This window comes from Acomys minous, assembly GCF_964271855.1.
Source record: "Acomys minous genome assembly, chromosome: 3".
In the NCBI taxonomy this organism is placed as follows: Eukaryota; Metazoa; Chordata; class Mammalia; order Rodentia; family Muridae; genus Acomys; species Acomys minous.
The window spans coordinates 54,701,625-54,716,463 of record NC_140485.1 but is presented as its reverse complement, the minus strand read 5'-3'; the positions used below and the strand labels follow the sequence as shown (position 1 = coordinate 54,716,463).

General features: G+C 46.1%; 1 protein-coding gene across 8 annotated transcripts in view; it reads right to left on the bottom strand.

Moving 5' to 3' along the window:
* Positions 1-14,839, bottom strand: part of ATG13 (autophagy related 13) — a 37,051-nt gene that overhangs the window by 2,501 nt on the left and 19,711 nt on the right. For 4 of the 8 annotated variants that reach the window (XM_084776695.1, XM_084776692.1, XM_084776693.1 and 1 more), the window contains 13 exons: positions 14,696-14,742; positions 13,534-13,674; positions 10,193-10,233; positions 9,007-9,103; positions 8,621-8,719; positions 7,813-7,903; positions 5,778-5,876; positions 4,995-5,105; positions 4,541-4,677; positions 2,924-3,038; positions 2,512-2,589; positions 1,987-2,103; positions 1,409-1,537 (listed from right to left, as the gene is read on the bottom strand). In XM_084776695.1, the coding sequence (XP_084632821.1) occupies positions 1,409-1,537; positions 1,987-2,103; positions 2,512-2,589; positions 2,924-3,038; positions 4,541-4,677; positions 4,995-5,105; positions 5,778-5,876; positions 7,813-7,903; positions 8,621-8,719; positions 9,007-9,103; positions 10,193-10,233; positions 13,534-13,674; positions 14,696-14,742 (1,302 nt within the window). The remainder of the gene's footprint in view (positions 1-1,408; positions 1,538-1,986; positions 2,104-2,511; positions 2,590-2,923; positions 3,039-4,540; positions 4,678-4,994; positions 5,106-5,777; positions 5,877-7,812; positions 7,904-8,620; positions 8,720-9,006; positions 9,104-10,192; positions 10,234-13,533; positions 13,675-14,695; positions 14,743-14,839) is intronic. The other 4 variants (XM_084776696.1, XM_084776698.1, XM_084776697.1 and 1 more) reach the window with 4 other exon arrangements.

Below are 14,839 nucleotides of genomic sequence, written 5' to 3'. Positions count from 1 at the left end.
TCTCTGTGTAGCCTTGGCTGTCCTAGACTAGCTTTGTAAACCAGGCTGGCCTTGAACTCACAGAAATCCACCTGCCTCTGCCTCTGGAGTGCTGGGATTGAAGGTGTGCACAACCACACCCTGCTCCAACCCAGGAAGTTTTAAACAGGGATAACCCCTGCACTTTGTAGATGTCAAAAAACCCTGAGAAAATAGGGACAAGGCAGCCACCAAACTTTCAAGCCTGACACAGGTCTGTGTAAGGTCTGGCTATCTTTAGATTGGCTGGGTGGCTGACAACCACTTGTGCCAGCCTGTCCTGCAGTTGATGCTTACAGAAGAGCTGGTTCTCCCTAGAGGCTGCCTCTATCAGGGCTAAGCAAATGAAACTACACCAGCAGACTTTAAACTGCAGGGCGACATCCCACAACGGGCTTAAGCGTAAAGGGAGAGAGGAAGCCTGGGTGGCTTAGACATCCTAGTAACTTGAGGCAAGCCTGAGGTAGAAGGCAAGCCTCAGATAGCACTGGCTAAGGGATGACAACCAGAGCCCTTGGACCTTGTTTCTTCTGACTACAAGCCAGTTACCAGAGGGCTACACTCAGGAACTCCCCACTTCAAAACTTTCTGACTGTTGCTACAGGTAAGTCACTCAATCAGAGGTGTCTCCTTCTGTGAAGTGGGATGGCATGAAGCCCTATTTTACCAGACTCACATTAAGTTAGCTTCAGCTATGTTTTGCAGGATGGGGCAGGAAGGGTGCACTGCAGTTCAGTAGTAGAGCACTTGCTCACATAGGCAAGGCCCAGGGTTTGCTCCCAGCTACACAGACAGACAGACAGACAGACAGACAGTATATGTGTTAGTTTGGGTCTTAGACAGCCCCATTTAAGGGTACTACATTGGGCCAGGTGTGGGGACAGGCCTAGAGTCCGAGCAGAGACAGGGCACTCACTAAGTTTGAGGCCCGCTTGGTTTGCATAGTGATTTTCCAAACATACACAGCCAGGGCTACATATGTAAATTTTGTGACAAAAACAAACAACAACAAAACCCACTAAGTTCATGTTCTTTCTACACTGTTATTGCTGGGCATAGATTTCTGCTACAGCCAACCAAAAGCTACATTTCCTGGGGCTTCAGCGTTCTCCACAGGCACAGTCCTACCTCACACAGTGAGACTTTGTCATCTCAAACAAAACTGAGCTCAAGGGAATTCAGGACAACCGCCAGGACAATACATATGTCAAGTGTGACCAAAAGGTGATAACCAGCTAAAACTACTTTTTTCCTTTTTCAGGAAAGATGGAAGGCAAAGGGGCAGGATGAAGTAACAGGAGGAAAGTTCTAGGCCTATGGCATACGAGTGGCCCTCAGATGAGGACAGGCAGCTAGAGGGGGAGCCCTGGGAGGGAAGGGGTTTTCATACCAAGTCTTCTGCCATAGACTGGGCTCCAATATCTATGGAGAGGCTGCTCAGCTGAGGAGGGTTCTGAAATTCCCGGTAAAAGGTCCCCAAGTCCATCGGAAGAATGTCGTCTTTAGAAAAAGCAGGTTTCTTTAAAAACAACACAAACTCAGGTTAGTTCATCTTTGAACCATGAAGGAACATGAAGAGGTGATCTATGTGTCAGAGTCCTTCTCAGGAGTTAGCCACGCACAGTCTTCCAGGCGCAGCTAAGGGGGAGCATGGCTTTGCGCCCTGCTTGTCTGGCCTACGCCCTAGTCCTCATGGCGCCACTCCCTCCTGGCTAGGCTTCTGACTTAGACCCTCGACCCCTCCAACTCCTCCTAAGTAAACCCCATACACAGTGAATTTCAAGCAAAGACATGACATTAAAAGCCTTGCTGTTCACAAGCCTCCAAGTGTTTCCCTATCGTGTCCACGCGGCCTGCACACCACCCCATCCCTGAGGTGAAAATCTTAAAAGCTTGTTCATAGACAACAGGTGCTTCTAGGTTTACTCTCCAGAGCAGCAAAGATCAAGGGTGGTGATGGCAACTTACAAAGTCAATCATAACAAAGTCGTCATGTGTGTGGCCACTGCTGCCCCCACTGGAGCCATCTGAGTGCAGGCTGCCATGGAGGGGTGATGTGATCTCTGGGGAGTCCGGGGGATTCACCTAATTCAGAATAAGGCAGAGTCAGTGCAGACTCCATGAGCAGGATACGTGAGCTATCTGACAGTTATGGTAGAAATAAACTGAGCTGGGCATGGAGGTGCACGCCTACAGTCCCAGCACTCAGGAGGCTGAGGCAGGAGCATTTCAAGTTGGACATTTTCCTGGGCTACACAGAATTCCAGGCCAGCTTTGGCTTTGTAACAAGTGTGTGTGTGTGTGTGTGTGTGTGTGTGTGTGTGTGTGTGTGTGAGAGAGAGAGACAGAGAGAGAGAGAGACAGAGAGAGACAGAGAGAGAGAGAGAGAGAGAGAGAATAGGCCTAGCTTAAGAGCTATGGAGAACTGTGACCGCCTGGGAAGGGTGACCACTGTGCCATCCACTGGAAACTCAAAGTCACTGGTGGGCTCACCATAGGATCGGCATCCTCCAGCTCCAAATTCTTGGGAGCAAACATGGCAAAGGGTATGTCCAAACTTGTCAGGGTCACCTGAAGAGAGAAAGGAGAGAAGGGTCCTGTCCCTCCCAGCACACATGCTTCTTTCAGTTTCCCACAGCTAGGCCAAGCATGCTGCCCTAGCCTCCCCATCTCCTATCAGATATGTTCACAGCAGAGAATTATGGAACTATGAATGGGAACGCTTTGTCACAGTTGCTGAGAAACAACGTGTCACAGCTCAGGTCCACTGGTTATTATCCTCTTCAAAGACAACTTACACACATGACAAGGTTTGTAGCAGTTCTGGCAGCTGTATAGGCCACTGTGCAGGGGACCCTTACTCTGAGAACACAGACATCCACTTAGGCAGTGGCAGAAGAATCACCTGGTTGATGGGTTTGTTGACAAATGCTCCCACTTTTCGGACAAAGAGAGTCTCCAAGACGTCATGGGGTGAAGCCCGTCCCTCACTGCTGTTAGATACAGTTTCAGTGTCCTCACTAAAGAAGAAAAGGAAAGTGGGTGCTCATTCTTAAACCGCAAACATCTCTAGTCACGTCAAGTCCAGCTTCCTGTGCAGCCACAGCCTGGGCAAGAGGTCTGGCTGCTGCCACAGTCCTGCCTCTTGGCTTGGAAGAGGACAACTTGCTGGAACAACTAAAATGCTTACATGTGTGAATGAAACTTCACACTGTAAAAGTGTGGTGCTCATATCAAATCCTATCAGAAATACCAGCACTAATCAAACACAGCAGCCAGACACAGTAAGCAACTCTTGTACAGCTGCAGGTTAGCATTCCTCAATACCATGATCAAACTCACATTTTAACCCCTTTTTTCTGATTATCTAAAAATACCATAAGACCCTAAAGGTCAAAGTTGGCCTGGCCCTGAGGAAAAGGCTTCTGAGGTTTTTGTTTTGGCCTTTTTTTTCTTTCCTTCCTTCCTTCTGAGACAAGGGTTTTTCTGTGTTGCCTTGGCTGTCCTGGACTCACTCTGTAGACCAGGCTGTCCTGGAACTCACAGAGATCCATCTGCCTCTGCCTCCCGAGTATTGGGACTAAAGGCGTGGGCCACCACGCCCTGCTGGCTTCTCAGCATCCTCACCACCCAGGCTCCACTATCTTCAGCTACTCCTGGACATCACCAAGAGTCCAGGATCAGAAAGCTGGGGTGCCAAGTGACTAATGGATTTTCCTTTGGTCATGTGATTGAGGATGAGGTGAAAAGGGATCAGCATTTGAAAAAGACAGGAATAGAATAAACTATTTTCCTGAATGACTCCACATTTTTCCCTAAGATTTCCCCTTCCACCACTCCACTGTGCCAATGAAAAAGTACAGTGGGCATTTCTCCAATGAGAAAGTTCCAGGAGGAGGAGCATGCCATTCTCATGATCCTAGGGCTGTTCAAATCCAGGAGGGCCAGAAGGCAGCTTACAGTGCAGCTTTCCAGAGACAATGCTTAGGGCAGTAGCAAAGAACAGGCACTTTGCAGTTAGGGTGCAAACTGCACTTGTGTGTATATGCGGCGCGCGCGCGCGCGCGCACACACACACACACACACACACACACAATGTTAAAATTTTTGAAAATTGCCAGACGTGGTGGTGCACACCTTTAATACCAGCACTCAGGAGGCAGAGGCAGGTGGATCGCTAGGAGTTCGAGGCCAACCTGGTCTATAAAAGTGAGTCCATGATAGCCAGGACTGTTACACAAAGAAACTCTGTCTCGAAAAACCAATAAATAAATAAATAAATAAATAAATAAATAATTTTTTGTTGTTGTTGAAGATTTAAAAAAGAAGGAAAGCCTTGCTATTTCTTAGCAGCTAAACCCCAGATAGCTTCCTTATACTCTGGCTGCAATAATAGACTCTCATCAAAGACCTTAAAGGCTTTCTCCTTCAGGGCAAAAAGGTCAAGCCTGAGCCTGTGTGTATCAGGGTATCCAGGTCCCTGGATGGCCTTAGCAGCGGCAGAGCCATGATGGGAACTCACCTGCTAGAGGGTGTGGCAGCACAGTGGGTCCCATCAGAAGGCACGTGGGTCATCAGTCTCTCCTGATCAGCCTGGGTGCCGTGAACAGGCTGGTTGGGAGCAAGAGGTACCCCACCTTCCTTCCCAGGAACCATCAGCTTTGGAGGTAATGGAAAAGCAAAGTCATTGATGGCAGTACCAGGTAAGCAGGCAAACCTCATAAGCTTTCCCATCATCAATGCCTCCACCAGGTAGGCATCATGGACCTTAATTCTTTTTGGATGTGGCTTTTGGAAGACATGCGTGGTGATGACTACAAAGGGAGAAGAGAAGAGAAAGAGCAAAGCCATTCCCTTCTGAAATCTGAGGGGCTACCCTCTCAGAAAGTCTTTTAAGTCCTTCAAGTTACTGTGTTACTCCTCAGAATGAGAGGCAGCCCTGGGAAGCCCGTGGTCCTCCCCATCTTAAAAGGTACCTGGTGAGTGTGTGTAGTGTTTAAGCCAGCAGTAAACACTACTGGATAAGCCAGGTCAGCCGATCCAAGGCCCAGGACAGCAGGCTGATAGGAAAGGCGAGAGCTTGAGAGCTGAGCAAGAGAAAAACAGAGAGGCAGAGGAAAGGCAGGGAGAAAAGGCAACCCTAGCACATGACTCATGCTGAGCTCAGCAGAAAGGCAGGAGCAGATCCCAGTGGAACGAGGGGCCGGGGTGGGCCAGGCCTTTTTCAGAAAGGAAACAGACTTGCTTGATCTAGGATTAGGATCTCCAGCTCTAGAGGCTCCCAAAGGCCTCTACTGAGCTCCTGGCTCCCCAGTTCCCCTACATTTCCAGCCCAGCAGATTCCCCTAGGCATAATCCTGGGCTCAATTTCCCAAGTCATCCTATTTTCTCCCTTGTCCTTGAGATCCATGTGATTCTAAAACCATCTTCTCTAATCACACCTCTATTACCCCTGGGTATGGACAGCTCCTATTTATAATGAAAATGGAAAGATTACCAGTCATGGACTGTTTATTTGGAAATCTGATATAAATAACTCCATGTACTTTTCACAGCAACGGAAGGAGGAGGGGCAAATAAAAAAATCACTATTTTGGGTTGCTACGCTGTGGCAATGTCCTGTTAAAATCAATTACCAAGCCTTAAAATAATCCCACTGAACACTTGGGGACTAAATAACTATACCCTGTTCAGTTTTCATTTTTTTAAGTAGAAAGAAGCCCTCTGATCACATCCCCTTCTTCCCATTATGAACTCACTTGATGGGAAAAGGCCAGTCCTGCCATGGGGACCCTCAGAGTGTCCATCACCACAGGAGTAGGGGTCTGAAAATGTGCCTTTGTGACAGTAAACACACACTGTGCACAGACACACAGAGAGACAGGAGAAACAAGAAAAAAGAAAAGGGACTTGAGAAAGAAGTGGGGGGAAAGGCCTCCAGAAGGGGCAGCAGCGAGAGGCTGGCCAGAGCGTGGTGAGGGCAGGGAAGCGAGTGCACGCTGGCTTCCCAAAGCAGCAACGAGGAGTATGCTGAGAAGTGACATTTACCTCAGGGCATGCCCTGGGAGCCTGTCTGCTTGACAGGCAGCTGGAAAACCAACTGCCTCAAATGAGAATGACATGGCAAAACAGAAACCTGAACCAAGCATTAGTCTGTCACTAGCTGAAGAGGTGTGGGTGGAAGTGAGGGAACAGCTCACCCAGGAGGTAAGCCTCAGAACTGGGGACACTGGCCGTGATCAGCCGCCCTCCATCTGCAGGGACAGTTGCAAAGAGCTGAAATGCGCTGGCGGTATTGTTAGCAGGCTTAGAGTCACACTTCCCTATGCCATCCCGGGAGTGCAGCACGCGGGGTGAGTGCGTGTGCATGCGTGTATGCTGATTGTTTGCACTTCTGCTGTTACAGCTTTAGATCTGACTGCCACATGTGTAGCATGGCACAAAGGCATACCCCTAGCCTCACAAAATAAATAAATGTAGTAAAAAAATTAATGTAAAATAACTTAACAATTAAACTCTCCACATTAACAAATTGGTAGCTAAGCATAATAACACACGCCGATCCTAGCACTTCGAAGGTGGAGACAGGAGGATCATTCAATGCTGGTCTTGGCTGCACTGCAATTGTGAGACCTTATTTCCAACAAACAAACAAAAAGTCATATAACACATGCTTGCAATCCCAGCACTCAGAGGAAAAGAGAACGGCCACATTAAAGCCAGGCTGGTCTATGTGGCATGTTCTAGGCCAGCCAAGAATACATAGCAAACAGCATTTCAAACACTATTTCCAAAGTAAAAACCTAAAGAAGTCAAAGGAGAAGAGAATAAAGCAGTGAGGTAGAAGGAACAAGAAGCTGAGGAATTTGGGGGATAATTAAGTACTTAATTTAGTCAGCGAGAAAGAATGACTGCCTGTCATAGTCTTCACTCATGCTCCCCACTCACGACTGTGACGATGCTTCCTCTGAGGATGCTGGCGTCAAAAGTCAGGGCCCATGATTTACTGAAGCTGGGTTTGCCACTCAAGACTCGCTAGTGGGGAATAGGCAGTGGCTGAAATGCTGGGGCAGAGTCTGGACAGGGAATAGATAACTATGTCAGCTATTAAGAAAGGCAGTGCTTCTGCTTGCTGTTTATAGTTTTATATTAAATAATTACTGGCTCTTTGGGACACATTCCACAACTACAGAACCAAATTTATTACTTATTAAGAAAGTAAGCCACAGGGGGCTGGAGAGATAGCTCAGAGGTTAACTCTGACCCCTGCTCTTCCAGGGGTCATGAGTTCAATTCCCAGCAACCACATGATGGCTCACAGCCATCTATAATGAGATCTGATGGTCCTCTTCTGGAGTGAAAGTATACTGCACATATAATAATAAATAAATAAATAATTTAAAAAAAAAAAAAGAAAGAAAGTAAGCCACGATGGGAACAGAGTGGTGCACGCCTGTGATCTCAGGACTCAGGAAGACAGAGGAAGATGGATCTCCAGGACAGCCAAGGCTACACAGAAAAACCCTATTTTAGAAAACAAACAAACAAAAGAAGCAACTAAATCAACACACGCAGGTTAGAATGCTTCTCTGGTCTGAGAATACAGTGGAATTCTGTGACTGATTTTTAGGGATTCAAAGAGGATGATGGAATGGCGAGACTGGGAACAAGCACTATTACTGCTGGAGAAAGCCTGTTACACCTCAAGAGACTCACCAAAGGCGGCATAACTAAGATTTGACAACACTTCAAAAGGCCCACAGGAATATATACAGCCCACAATCCTTTCCCTACCTGGGAGGGAGGAGATGTGGAAAAAGATGTGGTACACACTTCCTGAGAGTCTTCCACTGATGGGTATGTGACTCCAGCATCCTCACCAGTTCTGTATCGGGGGAGGAAGGAATGATGAATTTTATGACAATAGTAGCCAACTTCAGAAAGTATGCAGTGGTTAGAAAAGGCTCGGAGTTGTGTCAAAAAGTTTTAGGCAGAGTTCATAAAGTGAGATGGCCATCTGGAAATCTTACGTGTATATATATATATTTTTTTAATTTTTTTTTTTAAAGACAGGGTTTCTCTGTGTAGCCCTGGCTGTCTTAGACTCACTTTGTCAACCAGGCTGGCCTTGAACTCACAGCCATCCTCCAGCCTCTGCCTCCTAAGAGCTGGGATTAAAGGTATGCGCCACCATGCCTGCTGAAAATCATTTTTTACAGTCCACAAATTACTGGCATTCTTGTAGTACCCATATAACTTGGAGAAAGTGACATTGCAGTGTGATCCTGAACACCCAGTTAAGTTCCCACACACTGTGGCTCAAGCCTTGGTGAGCCTACCATGCAGCAGCAAGACTGGAACTAATAGCTGGGCGGTGGTGGCACACACCTTTAATCCCAGCACTCGAGAGGCAGAGGCAGGTGGGTCTGTGAGTTCGAGGCCAGCCAGGTCTACAAATCCAGTCCAGGACAGCCAAGGCTACACACAGAAACCATGTCTGGAAACAAAACAAAAAGAATAGAACTAGCCTTTTTATTTCTACCCACAGCCAGTGGATGCTTTTGCTTAGCTGCAGCTTGGGGAAGTATCTCTCAGTCCTTACCTGTAATTGCAGGGGTGCATGGGAGAGGAGCTAGGATAGGGATGGTCAACAAAGTGATCAATGATAATCCCCATGATAGGTGGGGTCCTCTCAAATTGCCTGTAATGCAAGAAGTACATTGCAGTATTTGTTAGAACTTCTTCCCAGTCACCTCAAGTCCACAGAGGGTCCCTCGCTTTGTAGCTACTTCAGGTCTACCACAGTTCTCACACTGCAGTCTCTAAATATAAACCACAGATTCCACTTCTTAACTGTGGCAGTGATGCTCTCTCCCTTTCACAATTGCATTCTTCTAGAAAAGGTAGCTTTCAGCTTTCATCAGCATCAACTATAGCTGTAGCTTTGGAGCTTTCACGTCACTGGGAGACTCTGAGGTATTTCCTCACCTGGTAGACATGAATGCCAAGTTAATTCTATAAGCACAGGAAAGAGTGATGGTGCCAATAGGGGTGCCCACTGTTCCAACTCGAACTGTTTGGAAGCCTAGGAGAAGAAAGAAAATATCAACGTTTTCCAGAGAATGCTAACACACTCCAAGCTTGTTTTATAGTCACTGGCATTATCTGTTCAGCATATAAATAAGGCCATCTCAGTTTCTTGTGTAGTTCCTACTTGCAATGTATTCTCTACTGACCCAATATTAGCAAAGGAAAGACACTGTCTTCAGAGATGGAAAAAAAAAAAAAAGTAAGATAGTGGGCATTGTAGCACAAGCCTTTAATCTTTAACCCCAGCACTTGGGAGGGAGAGGCAGGCAGATCTGTGTGAGTTCAAAGCCAGTCCAGGACAGCCAAGGCTACACAGAGAAACCCTGTCTCAAAAAACAAACAAACCAACCAACAAAAACCCAAAAACCCAAACCGTAAGATAAACCATAAGAAAATCGCTGTGTCAAAAAAGAAAAGAAAATCGCTGTGTAGATGATACAGTGCTTAATTAGCATCTGGGGGGAGGAGGGGAAGGAGAAAGAGAGAGGAGAGGGGAGAGGAGCAGAGGGAGAAACCCCAAATGCTAAGTTCCTGCTAAACTTCTGAAAAATTATTATCAACTTTGGTAGCGTCTCAGAAAACTGACCCCCTACTTACCGATTCCTTATTTTATTATAAAGTTTAGAATTATAATATGTGTTATACAAGGTCAGTCACATATCCAAGTAGCAATTGAGCCCATCTCTGAAGTTAGCACAGCTCTTGGTTTTTCCAGACAGAGTTTTCTCTGTGTAGCCTTGGTTGGCCTGGACTTGCTTTACAGACCAGGCTGGCCTTGAACTCACAGAGATCCTCCTGCCCCTGCCCCCCAAGTGCTGGGATTACAGGTATGTACCACCACGCCCAGCTTAGTATAGCTCTTGTTTGTTTTATTTCTTATTTATACAGGCCCAAATATGCACCTGTCCACCACAAGAAGTCACCAGATCTCATTACAGGTGGTGGTGAACCACTATGTGGTTGCTGGGAATTGAACTCGGGACCTATGGAAGAGCGGTCAGTGTCTTAACCTCTGAGTCATCTCTCCAGCCCCTTAGTAAAGCTCTTAACACCACAAATGTTTCAGGCTTGAATGCATACATACCTTCTCCTAAGCCATTCAGCTGAACTTCCCCAAAATAAATCCTGTAGGAAAGAAAGAAAAAGAAATGATAACTCATTCTGCATTCATGGACATCCATGGCTAAAATTCAGAAGCAGCCTAAATAAGCTCCTGCTTTCTTCATCTGAATGGACACCTTTCCTCAATTAAGCTTTGGGTACAAACACTCATATGGTGATGCTTACATAAGAGATGAGGAGCCCCACACCTGTAATTCCAGCACTCAGGAGGCAGAGGCAGGCAGATCTCTGTGAGTTCAAAGCCAGCCTGGTTTCAGGACAGCCAACGCTACAAAGAAACCATGGGGGGGGGGGGGAGGACACACACACACACACACACACACACAGAAAGAGACAGAGGGAGACAGACAAACACACATAGACTGAGACACAGACAGACACATACACACACAGACAAAGACAGAGGGAGGGAGGGAGAGGGACAGAGAAGGAGGAAGGAGACAATATGACATGGCAGAAATCAGCAGCACCTCCATAAACGCCCAAGCTTATGCGGCAAGTCCTTCACCTGCTGAGCCATCTCATCTGCCCTTACACTGTTTCTTGTAAGGATTTTGCCACAGCAACAAGAAAAGTAACCAACAAAGTATGAAATGAGAGTGAAGACTAAAAAGGAATCTGTTATAGCCAAGTAAAAGTCTAGTAAGTTTCAACAAATGCTCAGCTTGCTATCTGAGAAAGAAATATATATAGGTTGTTAGTATTGTCAGGATTGTTGAGGACGGCTTGGTAAATATCCTCAGTAGGTTTATCTCAGTGTAACTTTTTGGTCCCTCCACACTAATATGCTAGTCTGACATGTCAGCTCTACATCTGACAAAGGCTAAATCCAGCAGTCTGTTTCCAACTCAAAACATTCTTGGTGACTTAGGAGCCCTGGCTTCCCGATCTCACTTTCATACTTTAATAAATCTCCTAGATGTCTCCATACATGCCCATTTGGCAAAGTAAAATGAGGACTCTCTGATGTCCCACCCTGTTCACCTATGCCTGGTAAGCTACTATCAACTCCATGTGCAGTCAGTGATCTGTGAGTCTGAGGCTATCCTTGTCTATTTGGCAAGTTTTAGGACAGCCAGGGCCACATAGAGGAACATATCTCAAGAAGGCCCCTCCCCCAGGGGGAAAAAACCACACACCACTAAGCCTCTGTGCTTAGTATAGTGCCTGCACTAAATTGGAACTCAATAACAGTGCTGAGGTGAATTACTGACCCCAAAGACAATACTTGAACTGACTGCTGACTAGCTCCTTATAGCCATGGGCAAGATCAAATTAGCAGTTTGTTAGACAAAAAGGTTGAAAAGAAGAGTGGTGTACACCTTTAATCCCAGCACTTGGGAGGCACCTGTGAGTTCCAGGCCAGCCTGGTCTACAAAAAAGAAAAAGGAAGAGGAGGAGGAGGAGGGAGGAAGAAAGAAGTAAAAAGAACAAGAAGAAAGAAGGAGGAGGAAGAAGGAAGAAAGAAGAAGAACAAGAGGAGGAGGAGGAGGAAGCGGCAGCGGCAGCTATAGAATCATTCATGGAGAGCTTATTTACTTTCCTGTATTTGTCTCGTGCAGCCCAGGATGGCCTCCTATGCTATGTAGCTGAGGATGAGCTTCAACTCCTGATCCTCCTGCTTTCCTCTCAAAAGTGCTGGTATTATAGGCACGCTAGCATGCATAGTAAAAAGCTTTTTAAAGAAAATTAAAGTTGTCTGGATGTGGTGGTATACACCTTCACTCCCAGCACTTGAAAAGTAGGAGGATCTCTCTGTGTTCAAGTCTACATAGTAAGCTCCAGGACAGCTAGGACTACATGGTGAGACACTATCTCAGAAAGAAAAAAAAAAATTATTATTTTTATCAAAACAGAGGTTCTCTTTGGGTAGCCCTGGCTGTCCTGGAGCTCGCTCAGCAGACCAGGCTGGTCTCAAACTCATAGGGATGAGTCTGCCTCTGCTTCCTGAGTGCTGGGATAAAGGCAAACACCATCCCTGCCCAGCTAATTAATTCATTTTTTTTAAGACAGGGTCCTGCTGGCTTTAAACTCAAAGATCTGTCTGCCTCTGCTTCTGAGTGTTATGATTAAAGATGTGTGCCACCATGCCTGGCAAACGGAGCTTTCTTTCCTTTTCTGTGTTGCTGAGGAGTACCCCCAGGGCCTTGTACACGCTGCGCAAGTGCTTACCGCTGACCTACATCCCCAGACCTGGAAAATTACACTGTTTATTTTTCTTTCTCTTCCTACTTTAGTATATATGTGCTGCCGAAGCGAGCACTATTTTTCTTTCTCTTAGGAGTATGTGGTGTAGCTGGGCATGGTGGCGCACGCCTTTAATCCCAGCACTCGGGAGGCAGAGGCAGGCGGATCGATGTGAGTTCGAAACTAGCCTGGTCTACAAAGTGAGTCCAGGACAGCCAAGGCTACAAAGAGACCCTGTCTCGGGAAAAAAAAAAAAGAGTATGTGGTGTGTATAAGCATTCCCATGTGTGTATGGGCAGGTGTGTCTGGGCACAGGTGTGTCTGGGCACAGGTGTGTCTGGGCACAGGTGTGTCTGGGCACAGGTGTGTCTGGGCACAGGCGCAGAGACCTAAGGGCTATGTCAGGAATCTTCCTCCTTTGGGTTCTCCCTTGATAACAGAGGCAAAATCTTTCAAATGAACCCACAGCTCCCTGATACAACTGGTCTGGCTAGCCAGCTTACGTCAGGATCCCACTTCCACCTTCCCAGTGTTGGCCTTAGTTTACAGGCGGGCCACTCTGTCCAGTTGGCATTTGTGCGGGTTCTGAGAATCCAAAGTCTGGTTCCTCAATGCTTGCATTACAAGCACTTTAAGCACTAAGTCATCTCCCCACCCCAAAAGCTTATTTCTAAGATTCTTTTTTTTTTTTGGTTTTTTGAGACAGGGTTTCTCTGTGTAGCCTTGGCTGTCCTGGACTCCCTTTGTAGACCAGGCTGGCTTCGAACTCACAGCGATCCACCTGCCTCTGCCTCCTGAGTGCTGGGATTAAAGGCTTGCGCCGCCACCGCCCGGCTATTTCTAAGATTCTTAAGCTCCCTTTCCAGCTCTGAAATGTGTATTTGCAGGAATTCAACATCCTTTCCACAGGAGCTGACCCTGCACAGAGACAAAAGGACAGTAGGTCTGATGACTCTGAAAAGCTGAGGTGTTCATGAGGACACTTGTAAAACTATAGACATAATACCATAATCAATTGTCATGCAAAAACATAACCCCAGAAAATTTGAATGCCAGGCAGAATATACACACTGCAAGGAGGCTAATGAGTTAATAAGCACGATCCTTGATATTTACCTGTACAATATTACATACTCATGCCCTTGTTTCCTGGAGAGTCTGTAGGCTGGTGTCACCCTCGTAATAGCAAGAAGAGACTTCAGCAGCAGTGACAGTCTATTGTATACAGTGTAGGAAACTTTGATTTCTTTGTCACACCTGAGGAGCACAAAAACACTGCCAATGTATGCTATGGAATGCTGCAGCTCTGCAAAACACATTCTAAACTGAAGATGCACTTAGAGCTCAACCATCACACCAAAGCACACCAGCGCACGCTTGTTTCTGCATTAGATATAGGCAAGCACCAGAAGAACCCATTGTGTCTTTATCTACTTTAAAAAAAAGGCAGTACACTTAAAATCAACCTAATATTGAAAATTATGCCAGGCATGGTGGTGTACGCCTTTAATCCCAGCACTTGGGAGGCAGAGGCAGGTGGATTACTGTGAGTCCGAGGCCAGCCTGGTTTACAAAGCGAGTCCAGGACAGCCAAGGCTAGACAGAGAAACCCTGTCTCAAAAAACAAAAACAAAAAAACACAAAAAAGAAAATTATATTCAACCTGTCGCTTATATTCAAGGTCCTGTCTTATGAGCTATTATTTAATTCTATACAGAAAATCTGAAGAAAAATAATCATTTGGTATACAAATTTTGTATAATAACTTGTCAACTGCTTTCTATTCAAGAAAACAAATGTCTATACTTCATACATGCTCTTTTTGAAAACTCAAGCTTCTGACAGGTGGGGAGCTAATCTGTCTTGAAAGACAAAAATAGGGGAAAGAGGTAACATATTCCAACCCATCGCAGTGTGTAAAAAGAGCAGTGCAGGAGACGTCGCTGGATGGGTGCCTTGCAGAACGCAGACTACACAGAATGACCATGGTGTAGGAGCTCCCAGGGGACTTAATCAGAGAGTGAGCTGCACTCTGGGAAAACAAAAAACCTTTTGCAGCATGGCTGCTGTTCCTTTCCCTGTGGTGAGTGAGCTGCTCTGGACCCAGACTCCTTTTGAAGGTCATTGCTGTACTAGGCTGGAAGCCAAGCATGAAGCAAACCAGCTCTGCTGAATGGCCAGAATGCCTCTCTGTGGCCAACAACAAAGCTTGTTTTCACATGATATCATCCTTATCCTCAGCTACCATAACCAAGGAGTCTGACACAGAAACACTTACTTTTCATTCATTTCAAGACACCAAATTTCCAACTCCATGGAATCTCCCTACAGATGGGACAGGAGAAATAAATTTCAATTATTAAAAATTACCTGAATTGTTTCATGTAAAGCATCATACCATCATAAGAAATTTTTTAAAATA